General features: G+C 40.9%; 2 protein-coding genes across 2 annotated transcripts; both read right to left on the bottom strand.

The window, feature by feature from the left end:
• Positions 1–1620: 1620 nt before the first annotated feature.
• On the bottom strand, positions 1621–4272 carry LOC112141165. Its single transcript, XM_024264249.2, has 3 exons — positions 4058–4272; positions 3916–3971; positions 1621–2698 (listed from the first exon to the last, which is right to left on the bottom strand). Exons 1-3 carry the CDS (start codon positions 4081–4083, stop codon positions 1698–1700), a joined length of 1083 nt encoding a protein of 360 aa, XP_024120017.1. The 5' UTR covers positions 4084–4272; the 3' UTR covers positions 1621–1697.
• Positions 4273–5500: 1228 nt separating this feature from the next.
• Positions 5501–6585, bottom strand: LOC112141133 (histidine-rich glycoprotein). The gene is made up of 3 exons (XM_024264189.2): positions 6433–6585; positions 6302–6357; positions 5501–6222 (listed from the first exon to the last, which is right to left on the bottom strand). Exons 1-3 carry the CDS (start codon positions 6456–6458, stop codon positions 5636–5638), a joined length of 669 nt encoding a protein of 222 aa, XP_024119957.1. The 5' UTR covers positions 6459–6585; the 3' UTR covers positions 5501–5635.
• Between the last annotated feature and the right edge of the window lie 6243 nt (positions 6586–12828).

Here is a 12828-nt window from a genome sequence, read left to right as displayed (position 1 = left end):
GATGGGGCTGTTGAAGACCCACTCATTTTTGTGGGTATGGGATGGACTGGTACTCAGAGCACAGATTTTTAGAGGATCAGTCAGAAATGTGTGAATGGATCAAAATACCGCTTTGGAGTTGTTTATAGTGAGAAATCAACATTATAATACACGTAAAACCTAAAAAAAGATAATTTTGTATGATATAGGCCATTTGAGAACAAAATGAGATAAAACAGATTGATACAGGTTTATACTTCTAAAGTGGGAAACTATTTGTGTAATGTTTCTGTTCACATGATTTGAATGTATAAGTTCCTAGTGAGCGTTAATAGTGAATAATATTTAAATTTCATAGGAACCCCAAATTATGTCGACAAATAGTTTTTTCCAGAGAGACATTGACTATTTTATTTTTGGTCTTCAAATCAGAAGATTTATGGGGTCAAATATGAATCAATTTAAAGTGAATGAAAACCAGATAGTACATTTAAAAAAAGAAGAAGAAAAAAAACATTTTAAACCAAATATACATTGTAAACTTTGTGGAGCATAAAATACAATTTTGAAAAATGTATATTGTAAACGTGAAAGAAATATTGAAAATGGGAAAAATTAAGTTTCAATTTCAAACTTTGATTTAAAAATGAAATTAACCCCAAAACTGACACCAAATGAAAAAAAAGTGTATTTGTATTTTCATTTTTTTTCTCCCATGTCTCCCTTTGCTTTCAGTTCATTCATTCATTCATCTACTTGTCTGCTTTCTCCCGTTCGGGGTCGCGGGGTGCCGGAGCCTATCTGACGGGCGAAGGCGGGGTTCACCCTGGACAGGTCGCTAGTCTGTCTCAGGGCTTGCATTCAGTTCATTTTTTTGTTGCTAATCCTGGTCCTATTTTTGCAGGGAAAAGAAGAACAGAAAATAAGTTGAAAACAAACATTTATAGGTTCATTTTTTTTCTTTATATTCAAGTTGTTATTCATTTACACTTGTTCAAATTTTCAATATTTCTTTCAACTAATGTGTTCTTTAAAGTTCAAAACTGTTTTCAAATTATATATATTTACCATGTTTTTTTCTCAAATTTATATTTTTTTTCCTCTCAAATTTACAATCAGGTTTTTCCTTCACTTTAAGATGATCCAAATGTAATCTTGGTCCCATATAATCTTGGTAAAAACGTATTTAAATGTACCTCTCTTCTGTGTGAAACAATGACAAGTATCCCAAAGCAAAAAATGTTTGTAAAATAATTATATTTTGTTATTTTAATGGTCAAAAAAAAAAAAAAAAAGAAGCGGGCCGCTTGTTTGGACCCGCCACACTGTAACCTCACTAAATCTGGTCCCCTTTGCAAAACATAGTCACCCCCGGATTAAGTTGTTTGACGCTAGGACAGTTCACCTAATTAAAACCAAAAACTAAAACAGTGACGACAACAGCTTTGTCTAATATCTTATGTTTTAAAAATAAAAAGATATATTCAAGACTTTAAATATTTTAGGCTGCTTTGATGACAAATGTGAGTCGTCTCATATTTCTTTAGAAGCCAGTTACGCACAGAACATGTCCAGGTCGACAAAGTCTTTGACTCACATTTGTCCGATGAGAACAACCCAGGAAAGCAGTAGATTTAAAGCTGATTCGTCAATAAGCTTCTTTATTAATAACATGTTATCCATTCTTTGCAGAAAACTCCTCACAGGCATCACCACGGTCATCTCATGAACATCCTCCTGTTGGGCTCCTGAGGGAGGTGGTATTGGGGCCCATAATGAGGTGGATGTGGAGCATAATGATGCAGGGGCTGAAGCTGTCGTGGAAAGTGGTAAGGGGGGCCGTGGTGGGGGTGGTAGTACTGTCTTTGACCATGCTGTAATGGGGGCCAGAAAGATGGAGCCTGTTGTGGGAAGTGGGCAGGATGGTACATGGAGACCCGCGCGTGGGGGCAGGGGTACTGCTGTCGAAAGGGATAGGCTGGATTGGCATTGAAGTGAAGAGGGCCTGCAGAGTTAAACAGACCCACCCCTGTCTGCAGTAAACCCTGTTTGAGGGGATTAATCAGTCCAATAAGTCTCTGCAGACTCAAAGGCTCATACGGCATGGACGGAGCAAAGGGAAGAGGCATGTCCAGGTGGACGTTTGGATAGTGTAGACCATATGAAGGCAGCTCTTGATGAGGGTAACTGTAAACATCTGAGTACTCAGGCCAATAAGCAGAACCAAAGTCATCTTGATCCTGCAGTGTGGGAGGTTCTGCAGTGGCTGTGGTATCACCGGTCCCAGTGAGGCTTTTAATGATGGAACCAAACCTAGTGTTGCTCTGTGGGGCTTTGGACTCTACTGCATAATCATCTTCTGGTCTCAACCATTCGACTGGATGTTCAGTCTGCAGCTGATAGGGATCCTGAGGATGTTGGTACATACTGGGTTGACTGTACACAGTCGGACTGGCCTCTGTGTTCCTCAAAAAGTTTCTGGAATGTTCAAAAGAGTTATCTCTCGGTTTAAACACGTCAGCAATCCATTTGATTGCTCGGTCGGTCTGTTGGTTTTGGGGCTCCGGATGATGTTGGATTGTACTGGGTTGATTGTACACATTTGTGTTGCGCGAGTGCTTCAATACACCTGTCACAAGTTTCAACAGAGGACTGATCTGAGCTTTGTCAGGCTGATCAGACTCGTTGCTGGTTAATTCAGGAGACCCCCAAACTCCACCTGTGAGAACAACAAAAGAAAACAGAATGTTCAATCTTAAAGACAGTGGTGAACCATCAGGGCCTGCAAACAAAACTTTCAGTGAAGGCCTAGACTTATCGGAAAAGAGGTATCTAAATCACAGAGAAATGTTTTATACATATATACTCGTATACATACAAGTGCATAATGATTCAGTCAATCAGAATTTGAGTTAGTCTATGTAGCTTCATGAGGACAAAAGAATAAATAATCGCCTCTGATTGGATGGTCAAAGCTCGCGCTACCAAGTGCTAACTTCTTCTGTACTTTGTTTTAGACCGTAGCAAGTAACTGCACTTGATTTTTGTTTGAATAACTCGCCGTTTTGCAGTTAACAATAGAAGAAGGTGGATAAGTTGATTGATTCAGTTGCTGATTTATTGTGTAAGCCATTCTTAAGATGGACTTTTTCGGAAAACTGGACATCGTCAAAAAAGGCCGACCAACCCCGAAGCTAGCGAGCGTGTCTCAGCAGGAAAAAGGGTTTGTCCGCCACTTTCAGCCTTCAGAGTTTTGTGGCAATGATCAGCGACGAACAGGCCAGGTGAGAATTCCACGCCGCCACTGAACGCCCCACGTTCGCTACCAAATGCATTGAGCTGCATTGTCTCATTACTGTACCAACAGCTTCGCAGCAGGATTTCGGACAATATCATTTTCCAGAAAAAAAACTAGGGAAATCTAGTATTCATCACCCTCACTGACCTCTAGAAATTTTAGTAGCACCAGAAAAAACTTCCCGCAGACATCCCACTCTAGTTTAACACAGCAGTCTGATCTGTCTCGGCTGAGCACTTTATATACAGAATGCAGGAAATAAAATTAAAATAAAAATGTAAATAAGACTGCTTATTTTCACATTTATTGAGTTGTCAATTGAGCTTTGATGTTTGTCTTTATCACAGTGGGAGGAGACTTGGAGTTATATGTACAATTCTAGTGAATTTATTCGATTTAAATGACTCATTCATAATGGAAGTGCTCCAGTAAATAGTAAGCATATATATAACAGGATGCTGTTAGAAACATAAAATAGTTCATATTAACCAGGACAGTTTTGGTGGCAGAAAACTGAAGGCTCAGCTCTGACATGCACAGACCGCCACTGCTTAAAGTAAAGATGACAGTCTCTCTTTTTGGTGTCATCTACGTTTGAAAGCCTTATCATGAAACAGCAGAAACAGAATTGGGCTTACTTGATGGAAAAACAGAAGAGAATTTGACTTCACTCATCAAAAAGACCAACAGCAGCCTGTGAAGCAAAACACAGAGTAACCAAAATGCACATCAGCACCAAGTTCAGTCCTGAGTGAAATTCAGTGAATGAAGTTTCATTACCTGCTGATTAGAAACCCAGCAGCCATGTGTGCTGAAGAGCTGAGCCAGTCTATGAAGTTACATGAATGCTCACAAATTATTAAGCCAAACCTTCAAAGTGTCTTTTTCAGCAGGAAGTTACAGGGATCTGTTGCTCTGCTGTACTGACCACGAAAGCAAAGAGCACACAGCCTCACACAGCTGGGACCATTTGATGTGATTGTGAGGCAGAGCTGGAGGACCTGCCTCCCTCATTCTGTTCAGCCTCTACTGACTGCAGCTCACACATAGGGTCACTGTTGCTTGAGGACTTTTAGTTATAATGGAGAACTCATTAACAACTGAAGGAAAGGAGGACGAGATGTTGTAGAGAAAAGGAAAGACAGGAGTGAAGGACTAGGAGGAGGAACCCTGAATGCAGGAGTTTTGAGAGGAAAACTAGAGTTTGTCAACATGATGGAAAGAAGAAAGATACTTATAGGCTTATAGATAAGAAACAGCTTCAAGCTGTTTTATCATGAATCAATGATCGTGACAATGTAATGAAATGACCACTGACAATGTTATCAGGGGTCATGACCCCATGGTAAGATTAAAGGAAAACAGGAATTTCTGGAGAGAGAGATGGATGAGAACATCCAGGGTATTTCTACAGAGGAGAAAATAGAGACTGGACTTTAACAGACACGTGAGCTAAGAAAATAGGAGATGAGGTGATGGAGGAGGTTGGTGTACAGGTCAGAAGGACAGATGATGGTGGACTTTTGCTGAAAGAATAGAAACATCAGTGAAGACTTTTTTTCCAGAAATCCTCTGAATTCATCTTCTGCAGATGTTGTAATCTGAGAGAAATCAGTGACGGCAATGTCCTGGTTGAGGAGAAAATGTTTCAATTGAGTACCTCTGTTCATGTCACTATTCACACAAAAAACTAGACTGAGTTTATTTCTTTTAAAGGTTTTGAAAAAAAATTTAGATTTATATGTTTTTAATTCAGTCAGATCATGGTACGCATTTGGTTTCTGTGGCAGAGTTGTATTAAAACTGTAAGAACTGTTCTGTAGATTTGATTCTCTTATCAGCCTTCCCATTTGCATTTATAAACTATTCCTTGATGTCCACCTGTTTTGACAGTGGAAAATAAGTTATAGAAATCAAACCATATTATGGAAAATTTCATATAAAATAGTCTCATTTAAACAAAATGGACCATCACATTTACAGTTATTGAGTCTAGATCTGTGAATAACTGTACCAAGCTCATCGTTTCAAGCACCACTAGATTGAAACTTTATTTCAGTTGTGTTTTACATTTACGCGAGCCATAGTTTGTCGTAGCAGTCTTGTGTCTTTGACATACCCAAATAGACTACGGTTAAAGTTCTCAGCAACTTCAGAAACAGATCTCTCAGCTGTCACAATGTTGCTGATTCAAAAGAAATGATAGAAACTCGGCCAACAAGAGTCATTTACAGAAATCTTTATTGATGCAGATAACTGAACACCTCAGGGTTCCAGGTCAGACCTGGAAGAAGAGTCCTCCACGGAGGTTTGGCCACTTTGGCTCAGGGGAGCCAACAAAGCGCCATTCTTTTGACATTAGCACAATTTAGTTGTAGGGTCACAGCCATGCTGAATGGTCTTGTCCTTCTGGTGGTGGATGTGATGATGATGGTGGTGGTGGTGTCCAGGACCGTGGTGAGGGTGGTAGAATACAGGCCCATGGTGGTGCTTGTGAAGTCCACAGTGGTGGGAGTGCTGGTGTCCAGAACAGTGGTCATGATCGTGGCCGTGGTCATGGGTGTGGCCGTGGTCATGGGTGTGGCCGTGGCTGTGTGGACAGGGGTGCTGGTGACAGAGAAGTCCACGAAGGACATGGTAGAAAGGCCAGCGCAAGGGATGATGGGATGGTCCATGGCCAACGATGGGCCACTTTGGCTCAGGACAGTTTGGACCGTGGGTTTTTGAGCCACAGATTGGGGTTGGAGGCTTGACAGGATGGTGATGCACCGCTGAGTCACTGTCACAACACTGTGGTTGGTCGTATTTGTGATGCAAGAGCTTTGGCAACTCCAGAAGACCATCCTTGAGTCGCCACAAATACTTGGTCAATGGATTTACGAGTTTGTGGTGGTGGATGTGAAAGCCAGGATCAAACTTCACCTGAAAACTCCCCCAACTCCCAACTAAGAGTAGAGAGGAATATGAGTTAAAAGAAAAGCATCTGATTTAGACATTAAAATTGCATCGTAAAAGTGAGCTCACCTGACGGAAAAACCGAAGAGTACTTTATCTCACTCAACACAAAAATCAGCAGAAATCTGGAACAGGTAAAGAAGACAGCAAATTAATCAATATACCAAACAGATAAAAGACTAAAATGTACAACTAAAAACCTTCCAACGAGGAACCCAGCAGCCATGGCTCCAGCAGCTGAACCTCCAGCTTTAGGTATACACAGCCGTCCTCAAACTCCAACAGCTTCTGTGATAAAGTAAAACTGCGCTCATCTGCTTAAGACTTGTAGCCTCCTCAGACACCCAGCTGTCATCAATCATCCACTCTGATGAGATTTTCAAGGACTAAACAGGTGTGAGCACTGAATTGGCAGCAGAAAACACAAAAGTAGCAGCCAAAAGGTCCAATATCGATGTGAGTCAACTGTCAACATAAAGAGATCAAGTATTGTGAAAGGGAAGTTAAAAACGAGTCCTCATGAAACAGTGAAGTTGATACAGTTGTGTGTCTACACATTGTGTGACACGGTCAAACAGCACCATCAGCTGGCTGCAGACCATGTGACCATGGAATTTAAGCTTCATGCTACATCAGACTCGTCAGATCTCTGTGACTGTGTTTGTGTCCGCCTCATACTCTGAATGAAGGGCCACCGTTTGACTGGATCCCACAAAGCTAAACCCCAGCAGCCCCGATGATGTGATTGAGTAACGTCAACACACTGCCAGACACGACAGTAAAACGAGCATTCAAGTTTTTCTTGTGTTGTTCAGTCTCTTTTCAGCTCAAACTGCATGAAGACACTCTCTCTCCATCCCTCATTGATCATTGATGTCTGACTCTTTATGCTTTGGGCACCAGTGTGTTTAACTGCCCACAGATGAACCTGCTGTAAAGCAAAGTAATGATGACATGAAGGACACTTTGATGTTTCACATTTCATGACTCTATTACTCATCTGATTCATTAGATCCATCATACTTTATTTCTATTAATATGACACATGCAGATACATCTGGGATTATTCCAGTGAAGAAATATCCATCCTTTTTCCAAACCTGCTCCCGAAATTCCCATTTGGAATCATGGGATTAGTAGAGCCCAGTCTGGCCTCCACTAGGTGCCGAACACTCTGGATGGGTTACCAATCTGTCACACACTCTCATTTGATCCAAATAAACAATTTAGAATCACCAATTTACCTTTCAGGAATGTTTTGGGGCTGTGGGAGGAAACCAGAGTCCAGAGGAAATCCACATATGCATGAGGAGAACATGCAAACCCCACTCAGACAAAACCCAGCTGGGATTTGAGTGAGGACATTTTCACATGTTCAATAAATAATAGTAAAAAATCTGGTTTATTTCAAGGAGGAAGAAAAGAAGACTTGCCGACTCTGTAAGAAATATTGAATGATTTCTTAAACCACAAAGAACCTTTTTTTACATATACCGTATTTTTCAGACTATAAGTCACTCTAAATCACATGTGTCAGAGTCAAGGCCCTACATCCGGCCCTCCAGATCATTTTATTTTATTGTTATTAATGGTCCGATGTTTTTCTAACTTGTATAATTTTTACAAAATATATTTATGTGGCGAGTAAAAGTTATTTAAGGTTTAAATTGATTTGTTCTGGAATAATATTCCTGACTTTTTATATTAATAATTATGTTAAAAATCTGCATTTTAAACATTTAGTTTTAGTGAGTAAAATAAATGTTTAACCTGTTCGGCCCACTTTCTAAAAATGTTTTGGATTTTGGGCCCCCTGTGTGATTGAGTTTGATACCACTGCTCCAGAGTATAAGTTGTAGCAGTCAAAAATATGCATCTAAATAAGAAAAAGTCATATATATATATAAGTCCCAAAAGTACATTGCTTCTGATCAACTCCGCCAAGCCCGTCTGCTGGAAGCATTGACTGTATATCTCATTCACAGAAAACGCAGATGATGTTGAAAGATCAGGTTTATTTATTCTGCAGAGCTCTCCAAAAACATCACGTCCCTTTAATCACGGCTCCATGTCTGGGTTCATGAGATCATTCAGATTTTTTCTCAGTACGGTGAGGTTCACCATCTACTGCAGGAGCTACATCTGATTGACGGACGCTTTCAGCGGCACTTCTGTCTCTTTGTGACGACTTGCATTAGTCAGAGGAGGAAAGACATAAGAAAAAGAATAATAATGTCAGTGTGGAAATATGAAAAATATCATAAAGTTCAAGAAAAAAATGACCAGATTCTCCTCCAGGTTTGTTTTGCTTCTTCTGTGTTGCTGTCAGTATCAAATACTGATACACCTTCAGCACAGGTGTTAGTGGGAAACAACGACCAAAGGGAAAATAACAAATATATGAGCCTGTTTATGTTTTAAGAGTGTATATATAGAAGAATAAGTCACACCCCCAGTCAAAATATGCAAAAAAAAAACTGTGATTTATATTTCAACAAAAAAAAAATAGTAATTTCAATTTGAACACAAAATATGTTCCTCTGTACAGGTCTGAAGTGGTTTCTTTTTATTGAAAGTTTCCTTTCATAGCATGTGTGGAAGCTTTACTGTACGGTTTACAGCGTGACCACTAGATGTCCTCAGATCCTAAACAATGCTTCCTGTCACGTGTTCGCTGTAAATCATGTGCATGAAACCTGCTGTGTGTGTGATTGTTAAAAGTTGAGATATTCTGCATGTCTGACATTGAGTTTGCTTCCTGAAACTGTATGGATCAGATGGATTCATTGATCAAAAGCAGATCTTGCTTCTGGTCACTGAAGTCTATGTGCACAACAGTTTAAATATGAAATATTTAAAAGAGTGAAAGATGTGTAACTCCATGCAGTCTCTTCATCAAATGCATCCCTGCTTATGTCAGATTATAAAAATGTCACATTTTTGACTCACTTGTGTAGATAACTTGTGTCAATTGCTACTTAAAATGGATTCATTTTTAGTCCAGCATCAAGGCTGTTATGTTCCACAACAAGAGTGCCAACTTAGAAACACATATTCTGTCATTAGTGAAGTGATTATGGAGATGACAGTCAGGGCTCAGTCCTGTGCTCACAATTTCCGTGGTGTAATACTTGTAAAGTGTCAAAAGACGCCAGCGTTTTTGAAGCCGTGATTAGGCCTGCAGTCTGCCGCAGCCTTTTTTTCTCTGATGAACTGGCTTCTTCCAGGTAAATTGGGTTGTCAGAGTTAATATGAAGAGGGAGAATATGGAGCAGCATGGGAGCACTGGGGAGGACAGAAAGCTCCCTGGTGTCTGCTGGTGCATGCTGGGGACATGGAGCACACTGCAAAGGCAAGTCATGCACTCGGTCTGCTCGGCTACAAATACAACTGCCGCCACGTGATGGGAGGCATCAGCAGAATCCTCAAGATTTCATCTATATATATATTTTTTAATTGTTGGCGTGGTGATTAGTGATGGGTCCTTCTCGAAAGCAATGATTCTAAGAATCGCTGTCTGTAGGGAGTTGAAAGAGTCGACTCTCAAATGAGCTGATTATGTATTTTTTTTTGCTGTGTGCTCTCTGTCTGCTTGGTCTCAACATAAACGATTTGTAAGTAAGGGACGTCGATTTTCAATTTTAAGATCCTGTCTGAGGTGCGATTTGAGCGCCGGGTGCGGCGCGTCGGTCTGGCAGCAGCGCAATTTGAGAAGCGAGAGTTTAAATATCAGAACATTGGCGAGGTCGCCAAATCGCCTCAACCAATTCGGGACTCAGTTATGGGTGGAGCCCATGGAGCATCAATCCAATTGTTCCGTCCATTTTCTTAACCTCCAGTATTTCTTTCAGGGCTGTGGGGTTGCTTGTCGTTTCATTCTTGAAAGCAACAAATTAAAAGCTTAAGTTATATAAAAAAAAATACAAATAAATAAAAAACAAAGGAACTACCATGCCAACATTTGGTTATATTTTTTAACATACTGTCAGGTTCTCTCGACCTAAAACATCATAATAACACAAGAGAGGAGGAAGTCAAAGTCAGTTCCTTTAATCACTCGCGAGGAGAACGATCAGAGACGTGCACAGTTACACCGCTCCGAAGCGTTCTGATGCACGCTCTGTCGTCTCAACATTTATACAGCGGTTATGCCCTAGCTGCACAATCATGTTCTTGATAACAGATAAGCACTCGTAAGAAAATCATCAACGTTAAACACATCTGTTCTGCTTAGTCAGGATCAGTTCCTCCTCAGTGGATGTTCTTGTTCAAGGTGTTGTCCTTATTTGATATCTTGTGGTTGGAGAGCCGCAGAGCCCTGCAGCCCTCTGCACACTGTCTGGACTTCTGCAAACAGTGAGTCACACAGAGCAGAACACTTCACACAGTAAATGTCTCAAATGATAAAGTAGCATAGTTGATAAGAAAAGATAAACTTAAGTAAATGGTGTATAGATGATAAAAATATGTACAATTATTCCATCACATACAGACCCTTATTTTTTGTAAGGTTATGGTAAAATAAAGGCCCACATTAAATACTTTGTGAAGAATCGAGACTTGAAAGAGCTGATTCTTTATCACGAGTCGAATTGAAAGAATCGGCTCCCAAGAAAGAATCGACTTGCCCGTCACTGGTGGTGATGAATGTAGATGGTAGCAGTCAGGTGGACATCAGGCGTGCAGAATGGCCCCCTTTTTCTACACCCCGGCTTACCGGGAAGCTGGCGGCCAGTGGCACTTGATGTGGCGGCCGCGGTTACATCATCCAGTCAGAGCTGCTGCCGGCCAGAGATTCCAGCTGCCACCCCCCTGTGGCCGCCCAGCAGCAATCTCTACTTTTGTAATGGTGTCAGCTCCACCTGTCACTGGACTACCACAGCACAACTCAAAATGTGCCTGAGCAGCCACTGACCAATTTCAACTTTTAGAGGAGTCCGGTCACTGTAAAATTGGACTATTTTCTTAAAAGCTTTGTGGCCACAATGCTGCATGTGAAAATGTGACTGCTGTCTCCTGATTACCGGTACAGATGCCACTGCTTGGACACCTGCCGAATTTTCAGAAAAACTTGCATTAGGTCGTCATAGCGTGGTGGCATTTTGGGACATGGGACCGAAGTGACAGGAAATGGTCCTTAAAGGGTCACCAAACAGGGAAGTTGGAGGCTTTCTCCACCCACAGCTGGAATTTGACGGTCCAGTCTTGGGGGCAGGACTGTTATCATTACTGGAGCTGCAGAGCATGACGTCAGACTTCTAAAACTTAAATGGTTTGACCAATCACAAAAGTCAACTGTAATACATCAATTCAACCTGAAGGGGGCAGCACACAGATGCTTTTTGACTTTTTCAAGAATGAAACAAGTTTATTTTAATTAGTCAAAAATATTAAGCAATGACCAACAGACAGCACCTTCAAAGGTCAACAGCCAAAAAAAGTTGTTTGGTCTGGTTACCCTTTAAAGGGCGACTCAGCCTCCTGCTCAGACAACCTTCATTGTGTCACAGTGGTCCCAGGAACCTCTAGCTCCCCCCAAACACTAAAAAACATCCCAAAGTCCCTGACATAGAAATGTCTGCATCACATATATGTGTATGACGGTGAGTCAAACTCAATAACAAACGTCCCTTTCATGCTGCTAAAGGATTTGCGCCTCAGTGAGTTCCTTTAAATTGCTTCAGTGAATGAGAGGTTGTACTCGTTGAGCTGCCTTGACTTTATTGTATCAGTAAAACATTTTGCTGCGCTGAAAATCTTCAGCTTTTTCAAGGAGTTTCTTTCTTGTTCAGTTGATTTTTGCTCTTTTTTTGAAATATAAAGCTGTTGTATAATTGAAAATGAATCAAAGAAGCTTCAAATCCTTTAAAAACTTTGAGAGTTAAGAGGCTCAGCTCAGCTATGCTGTCAGATCTGACACACTTACCTTTTCAATTTTCTCAGCTGCCTGCACTCCATCACATTTCATCTGTTTAACTATTTCTATCAGCTTCCCTGCTTTTATCTCCAGAACATCTCCCATGATCTGTTCCTCTGATGGATTCATTCCTGATCCATCCTGATCACTCCCAAAGAGAACCCCAACATCTTCATCTCTGCTTCATCCAGCCTCCTGTCTCTAAACCAGGAGTCTGCAACCTTTAATGCTTAAAGAGTCGTCTGGACCCAAACCCAGCACGAGCTACACAGTCAGACTACTCCGTTTGGAAAAATACACTTCAGTCCTGTTATGTGGTCATTCATAGCTGTGGAATATTTTTACATTTCCTTTTACAACAGTACATGCAAGTTCCTTTCAAAATAAAGTACACCCTGTGTCAAAAAAGATCCACCTGCTAAATTAAAAATGTAAGAAAGCCAAGTCAAATATGGTATTTTCTATTACGCAGATGTTGTTTGCATGTATTTACATGCGATCAAGTTCAAAAACTAATAGAGATTCATGTTGGCAACCCGTTATACATGAAGATGCACATTGCCGCATTGCCCACATGTACTTTAAGTGTGTTCAAGGCTAAATGTTGTTGTTGGTCGCATGGTATTAACCCAACCGTAACCCTAACCCCACCTCTGGGTCTGTGCAGCCCCCCCCCCCC

Source organism: Oryzias melastigma, linkage group LG2 (genome assembly GCF_002922805.2).
Source record: "Oryzias melastigma strain HK-1 linkage group LG2, ASM292280v2, whole genome shotgun sequence".
Taxonomy (NCBI): Eukaryota; Metazoa; Chordata; class Actinopteri; order Beloniformes; family Adrianichthyidae; genus Oryzias; species Oryzias melastigma.
The sequence above is the reverse complement of the archived record's forward strand: the minus strand, read 5'-3'. Positions and strand labels throughout refer to the sequence as shown.